This window comes from Cebidichthys violaceus, unplaced genomic scaffold (assembly GCF_023349555.1).
Source record: "Cebidichthys violaceus isolate CVI_PGR_0920_01 unplaced genomic scaffold, fCebVio1.0.p SCAF_69, whole genome shotgun sequence".
In the NCBI taxonomy this organism is placed as follows: Eukaryota; Metazoa; Chordata; class Actinopteri; order Perciformes; family Stichaeidae; genus Cebidichthys; species Cebidichthys violaceus.
Genome location: NW_027176916.1, coordinates 543793 through 551519, shown reverse-complemented (window position 1 = coordinate 551519; position 7727 = coordinate 543793). Strand labels below are relative to the sequence as shown.

At 39.5% G+C, this 7727-nt stretch overlaps 1 protein-coding gene across 2 annotated transcripts; it reads left to right on the top strand.

Moving 5' to 3' along the window:
• Positions 1 to 211: 211 nt before the first annotated feature.
• Positions 212 to 6897, top strand: LOC137890795 (organic cation/carnitine transporter 2-like). 2 transcript variants are annotated; one of them, XM_068735011.1, is made up of 11 exons: positions 212 to 462; positions 1008 to 1190; positions 1363 to 1466; positions 1684 to 1838; positions 1997 to 2168; positions 3207 to 3339; positions 3558 to 3658; positions 3870 to 4084; positions 4608 to 4790; positions 5559 to 5694; positions 6061 to 6897. In XM_068735011.1, the coding sequence occupies exons 1-11, from the start codon at positions 256 to 258 to the stop codon at positions 6128 to 6130; spliced, it is 1659 nt and encodes a 552-aa protein (XP_068591112.1). In that variant the 5' UTR covers positions 212 to 255; the 3' UTR covers positions 6131 to 6897. The 2 variants fall into 2 exon arrangements, with proteins under 2 accessions (XP_068591112.1, XP_068591111.1); XM_068735010.1 differs by lacking the exon at positions 6061 to 6897 and having other exon boundaries at positions 5016 to 5650.
• The last annotated feature ends 830 nt before the right edge of the window (positions 6898 to 7727 follow it).

Here is a 7727-nt window from a genome sequence, read left to right as displayed (position 1 = left end):
TGGGTGACTTGTTTACTTTTTATAGACACCGTGTGTGTATCCATGGCAACTATGACTGGCAGTCCTTGGGGCAAAGAACCAGAAATTTCCAGTTCAACGTCTTGCTTTGGCATGCATGTTTATTGGAGTTGCCTACAAGGCGTGGCTTGCACAGCAGTTCAGGGGAGGGCAAACCACTCTGTTATTTTCCAGTGCAGTACAAAAACTAGTAGACACAATAAAGACAGTGGAGGGGATGGTTAGGATTCTGAGACCATGAAGGATTATGATGACTCCGTAGCTTTTCTGGGTCAGTGGGGACGTTTCCAGCAGGTTGTCTTCTTCCTGCTCTCTGCCAGCATCATGCCCAATGGATTCGGTGCTTTATCTGTTGTCTTCTTTGCTGACACTCCCAGCCACCATTGCCTGGTTCCTGACGTCAACCTGACCCAAGATTGGCTTAATGCAATCATCCCGACGGAGGTAATTTTGTTTTTGATCACAGCTCCTTGGAAAAAAAAAAGGTAGAGTGTAGCAGTTTAGTTGCACAGATTCAACAATTCCAAAAGCGAGAAAGGCCAAAAAAGAAAAGAATTACTGCAAAGTATTTTATACAATATTGCTAAAAACACATATTTTGTATTTTTTGGCTAATTATCTAATAGATCAATAGTTAATGATGAACTTTTTCATGAAACAATCATACATGCACAAAATGTAAATTATATCTTTCTTTTTTATGTATATAGATTTTCAGCGTCAAACATTCTTCACTGATTTGGGCTCACCAGCGTGAGAACTTTAGATATTTGTGAGTTCAGGCTTTTAGTGATATTACTGTTTTGACAGCATTGTCATTACATTACAGTACTTTCATGATCAAATGTGTAGCTTTGAAGTTGATGTATTTTTCTGCAGCTGCTGTATAAAGTTTAAGAAGTCTTACAAAGTGGTCCGACTACAGTTCAGGGTTTTATGTGAAATGTTACTAATGACACTAACGAGGTTTGTGTCATTGTGACTGTGAGGTGGTGAATGGGAAACAGCAGCTGAGCAGATGCAGCAGGTTCAGGCTGGATGTGGTCAGAAATCTCTCTGCTCAGGGATTCATTCCTGGGAGGGACGTCAACATCACTGACCTGGAGCAGGAGGGATGTGTGGATGGGTGGAGCTACAGCAGAGACATCTACCAGTCCACCATCGTCTCTGAGGTGAGTCATACTGAATATTACACGACAGTTCAGGAACTGAACTTCAATAAATCATTAAACCTGAATGGAACACATACACTGTACATTTACTTAAGAAGGAAATGTTTGATAGATTTTTTTATTTACAAATGGATCTAGGTTATTTTTCTTTGTTCATGCATGGATACTCCAGTTTGACCTGGTGTGCCGAGACCAGTGGAAGCAGCCGTTCACCTCAACAATGTTCTTCCTGGGAGTTCTGGTTGGATCCTTCTTCTCAGGACAGCTCTCAGACAGGTACTGAAAACACCAACTCATAATGAAGTTATATACACACTATATTCTTAAAACATTTTCATTCTTTCTGAAAATGTCCTTGCTTTGCTTTTGCCAAACTTTTGTTTCCACAGTAAACAAAAAAAAAAAAAAAAGGAATCTTTGGCAACCTGTAATGTAAAAAGTAAACAAAATCTTTTAATTTACTCTTATTTCATTGTTTGATTTCTCATTATAGGTTTGGAAGAAAGCCTGTTTTCTTTGCCACCATGGCAGTTCAGACGTTTTTTACTTTTGTTCAAATCTTTTCACCTTCATGGATGGTGTTCGTCGTCCTCCTCTTCATGAATGGTTTGGGACAGATCTCCAACTATGTATCTGCTTTTGTGCTGGGTAATGTGAACATTTCGTGCTTTAGAACAACAAATAATACTCTTCTAAAGTCAGTGATGTTGATACATATATTGTGTTTACTGAGCAAGTTGTTTCACTTGTTACAAATAACTTCACTTATTTTCCCGCCCTTTGTCATGCATTTCTCTCTCTTTCAGGCAATGAGATCTTGACTGGAAATGTACGGGTCCTGTTCTCATCACTGGGTGTGTGTCTGGGTTTTGCCATTGGCTACATGATGCTGCCTCTTTTTGCTTACTTTTTAAGGGACTGGAAATCTCTCTTGTTTGTTTTGTCTCTGCCTGGCCTGCTCTACATTCCGCTCTGGTGGTAGGTTGTACTCATGACAAGAAAATGTGTTCATGTTAAGTTTACCATACCAACCATCCATTTATCCATTTTTTTTAATTCCCCTTTTTTGGGGCTGGTTGGCATTGGCAGATGGCTATCCAAGTTCAGATACCCCTCACCTCAGCAACGTTTTCCAGCTCTTCCTGGGGAATCTTTAGGGGTTCCCAAGCCAGATGAGATATATAATCCCTCCAGCATGTTTATGGTCTTCTACCAGTTGGACATTCCCAGAAAACCTCCAAAGGCAAGTGCCCTGAAGGCATCCTGATCAAATGCCCGAACCACCTCAACTGGCTCTTATTGATGCGAAGGCGAAACGGCTCTTTGAGATCTTTCCAAATGTCTGAGTCCCTCTTGCGATCTCTGAAGTTGAGCCCAACCACCTTATGGAAGAAACTAATTTCAGCTGCAATTTCAATCTTTCGGTCACTTGAAAGGTTGTAGCATAGATCAACTCGTAAATTGGAAGCTTTGACTTCCAGCTCAGCTCATCCACACATTTGGGTTTACCAGGTCTATCCGGCAGCCTACCCCACCAGCAGTTGACATCTCTGCCCGATTGTCCAAAATATATGGCCTCACATTTGATGATACGACTACAAAGTCGATCATCGAAAGCTGAAAGTCTTCGCTTCAACCACATATTGACTGCTTCATTTTAAATCCATTGAAGTTGTGTAAATACGTATGGCCCTGACTGTATACTGCTCAACTTGATGCACAAGCTCTAATTCCTTCTAATTCTAATTGATGTTCCACATCCCCAGAATCAGTCTGTGATGCAAGGGGTCAACAACCCTAAGTTCCCGATAAACACCCCACTGACTATCCCTGTGGGTGATGGAACCACAGAACCTTATATTACTCCATAAATGTCATAATTTTGCTCTTGTCAGGAGATGAAAATAATAATTTGGCTTTTTTACAAGAGAAATGTCCTAACTTGCTTCCACCTGTATTTTAAGCCTCTCTGATCCAGCCTGAACCTTTTTGTTTCTCTGTTGAATACTGAGGCAGGTTCATCCCAGAGTCTCCTCGTTGGTTGCTCTCTCAGGGAAGAGTGGAGGAGGCTGAGACCACATTGAAAAAGGCTGCTAAAATGAACAAAGTCGAGACTCCACAGGTCATCTTTGAAGATTACAGCGTACATGTAAGTCTGCCCTGACTTAAATCATGTAGGACCAGACACAGGAGACAATGTGTGTGCTTGAAGAGACACATTGTTAGTACAATTCATCCCATAGGAAGAAATGTACATACCACATTTCATGACAATTTTCCAGCAGTTGTTGAGATATTTAATCCTGGACCAAAGTGGTGGAATGATATGCCAAACTGCTGGTGAGACAGAGGTTTTGTATCTTGCAGGCTGATGCAACAAAGACACACCCTAAGGAACAGCACAATGTCTTCAGCCTGCTGAGGACAAAAAACATCAGAATCATGACGCTCATTCTGTGCCTGGTGTGGTGAGTGTATTTTTTAACATTTGCTCATTTACAGCACTGATATTATTTGGTTTTGTACTTCTTTAGTTTTCTTTCTCTCTGTTTTGTTTGTTAATTTTAAGTCTAATGGTCTTGGTCTGCTACTGGAGCTACCGTATGGTATGTGTCAAATGCTGTTTCTGTGCAGATTTCCATTGAAACCTCTCTGTTGTGTGTATCTCCGTCTCTCCAGGTTCACTCTGAGTACCGGATACTATGGCCTGTCCCTGAACACATCCCAACTTCATGCTAACCCCTACATCAGCTGCTTCCTCTCAGCAGCTGTAGAGGTACCAGCATACACCTCCAGCTGGCTGGCACTGCGATACGTTTCACGACGGCTGTCTGTCATTTGTATTTTGCTCATTGGAGGAGTGTCGCTGTACTTCCTTCAACTGGTGCCTGAAAGTAAGCAATGACATGACGTGGTGCATTACAGTGTTATTATATTTCCAAGCAAATATTTTCAGCCCTTAAATGAGTATTCAACAGATTCAGCATTGCACTCCTATAACATTTAGAATGAAGATAAAAATGCATTAGAACCAGAGATATCTTTTTTTTTGTTCCATGCATTTATCTTCCTTCTCAAAATCTGGTGCCCACATTACATACAATGCAACTCCAGTGTCGACAGTTCACTCGGCTGTGCTATGCTACTAGAAGCTAATAATGTAGTCTTGAGCTACTAGGCAGTAGTTTTTCCCTAAGACCTGTGACCGGACTTTAATGTGTGAAAATGAAGGAGTTCCTCTTGTTTTTGAGGTTGAAGAATTGTTAATAAAGCTTTGGAGTTTTCTAAGCAGCGGAGAAAATGGTTGAATGAAGTGAAGGCAGATGGGTAAAAAGTGTCTTTAACACAAATACCTTTAATCTGCTGCAGAGTGGATCATTCAGGGACTTTCTTAGACAAACTATTTTTTCCTTGCAGGTTTATTAGAACTGTCTGTTGCTCTGGAGATGCTGGGTAAATTTGGCATGACCACCGGTTCATCCCTGATGTATGCCTACACAGCAGAGCTTTACCCAACAGTGCTCAGGAACACAGCGACAGGGACGTGCAGTGCTGTTTCCAGAGTGGGCAGTTCCTTTGCACCTTTTTTGTTACAGCTAAGTGAGTAAACTGGTCTTTTATCGTTTATTACTCAGTAACTATTTAATTTGATTGACCTGAATTATCATTTGAAGTTACTGTGAGGAACATTTAACCTGTTATGAAACTGTCTCAAATTAATACTGAATCCTCTACAGTACACTTCATAGATTGGCTATATCTCTATAGTTATAATTAATGCTTGTCATCGGTGCCACCGGGTCGGTTTCCGTGCAAAATGCAAAGATGAAACCATGCAGGTTCACCAGAAAATCATCAGTTCGGACTCCAGTTGGGGCTCCGGCAGCGACCAAATTTGGCTTCACTGCAGCCTTCGACCTGCAGTCAGAGCTCTAGCAGGTGGAGGAGAGCTCTGCTCCCGGCAACAGCAGTGTCTCCATATCCGGCCAAGACCAGAGCGTCACCTTGCTGCTCCACCGGTCCCCCCTGGTAGCCAACAAGACCCAGGTCGTACTGCTGAGACCGCTGGAGGGAAGGGGGTTACTAGAGAACCAGGACTAAGCGGAGCAGACTGTCAGACCCTGCTGCAGTAAAATAAGAGGTTTTCTAAAGGGACTCTGGTGCTCTGAAACACTACTAAATTTTGTACCCCGGACCGCCAAAACAACACAATATGAAAGTTCCTTGTTGTAGCTTCAAACAGATAACCACCTGATTTCACCTATTTTTAGTTTGGATGCTATACACACTGATTAATTCACATACAGTAAATATTTACAGTCTGCAATAGGACTTCCTTCATCCAAATGTTCTCTTCTCCTTGTACAGGTGTATACTTTAAGTACCTGCCTTATATTATATTGGGGACTCTGGCTGTTGTGTCTGCATTTGCTACTCTCCTCCTGCCAGAGAGTTTTGGACGACCTCTACCTCAAACTATTCAACAGATGCATAAGAGAGAAAGGTGGGTTCTTTAAGTAATACATACGTCTTCGTAAACTCTGTCAATACACTGTTATAGACGACAGACAAAATTTGTTTTCCAGCTAACTTTACATTGAGGTGCAAACTGAAATGTTTATTAATGTGCACTGTCCTGGCAAATTAATAAATGAACATTGAATATAATATAGCAGACATTCACCACGGCTGAAAAAACTACCAAGTGATTGTATTTAAACTACAACAGGTGCTGGTTGTTCAGGCAAGAAAATAGCAACAAAAACAAAGAAAAGTGAAAAGTTTTTCAAACATTCCAGCTTTTTCATATAATTTTTTTTCTGTATTCTGAAAACATGATGGTTTGTTGATTTGTCTTTTGTCACTACAGCATAAAGTGCCCATTCATCACAAGAAGAGAACATTCAAAACCTCCGGTGCTTTTCGAAAGTCGACTCTGATTGTCTAAAATATTACTTAAATTAGTTATTCATAACTATTGCGCTATTACCTCTAGTTGCAAGTTTCTAAGTTCCTCTAGTACCAAGTTATTAAATTAAAAGAATTAAAACTTGACCTAAACATTTTGGAGTAAATTAAATTGTGCCTGCAGTCTGTGCATGTTATCCCAGATCACAAATATGTATATAAAATATTAATTATGAACTGAAATATGAAATATGCAAGTGTTAAATATGATGTAAAAGATTAAGTTGTTATCAAAACATAAGAAACTATGTTTTATGTTTATGTGCTGTTGAACTTTCTTGTTAAATTACACACATTTTTATATTTTTCAATTGTGAACATCAGTGTCATGTGACTATGGTAACAATTGCGTTGCTGCAGAGCATATTTAGTGTAGACGATTGTTATAGTTATTCATACTTGTGCCATGTAGTTTTTTTTAAATCACTGTGTTTTTAATAAGAAAGATTGATGATTGATACAATAGCATCGTTATAGTTACAACTATATCTGTTCACAGGAATAGTTTGATGAAAGTTAGATGAGTTAAACAGTTAGCGAGGTTCTTTTGGAAGGCAACGACATCTACCGACCAGATAGCACATTAACTAACACTATGGTTTATTGGGTAAAATGTGTAACTAATAGATATCACCATGAAACTTCACTAGTTGATTACTTACATTAAGACAAGATTTCTGAAATTGTATGTTTAAATATGCAAAAGAGCATTATTTAATTAAACATGTGCTAATTTTGAGTATCTCTTTGTGTCACTCCATAAATCAGAAAATACGGCCAACAGCCATGAAAAATGTATTTTCACCATGTTTTAAGTGATAAAATGTTATAAATCCATCAATAAATGATATATGAAAAAACCCCATTGTAAAATCCTTCAGAATATAGAGAGGAATGAAACTAGAAAGTTTGGTGTATGTAAGTGGTATAGTGAATAATGTTGGCTCAACGTCTGAGGAAATAACTAATTTAGAAAAAAACGGCCTTTAAAGAGATGTTTTGTTAAATTACATACATTTTAAAGATATGTCAGCTGAATAGGTTAAACAAAATAACTAATAGATATCACCATGAAACTTCCCCAATTGATTACTTACATTAAGAGGATTATTTTTTGTATTACACATTTTCTGAAATGTTATGTTTAGATGTGCAAATGAGGCATTAGGAGAAATCGACAGATGCAAATGGACTTAAAGCTACAAGCAGCATTGATCGGGCCCTCGCAACTTCACGCACGTCTAGAGTACTGGCAGGACTCTGGGTGACGCGGCCATGCATTTCTGGACCATCATAAACTGCGTGCTCGAGTTAGATGATTTTTCCTGCGTCGACCAGCAGCGTAGCAAGATCATGTTGCCAGGTCTTAAGCCTCAAATGTTTTGAGTGTACCTCCGACACAATCATAAATGTAAGCCTGTTAAGATCATTAAGAAAATGAATGTGTGTGAATGCGCTTCAGTGTTTGTAACATAACAGACTGTCAGTTTACTGGGATGGGGTTCAACTCCCTGCAGTGTCCTGCTGATTGTATTTGGACTTACATGGAAGTTAACAGAACAGTAGTGT

What these genes read in the sequence shown, in the direction of transcription:
- LOC137890795 (XM_068735010.1), top strand. Translation starts at nt 256, where the DNA reads ATGAAGGATTATGATGACTCCGTAGCTTTTCTGGGTCAGTGGGGACGT. An exon ending in AGTCCACCATCGTCTCTGAG is followed by an intron (nt 1,191 to 1,362) that starts GTGAGTCATACT and finishes TGGATACTCCAG; the next exon opens with TTTGACCTGGTGTGCCGAGA. An exon ending in CCTTCAACTGGTGCCTGAAA is followed by an intron (nt 4,085 to 4,607) that starts GTAAGCAATGAC and finishes TTTTCCTTGCAG; the next exon opens with GTTTATTAGAACTGTCTGTT.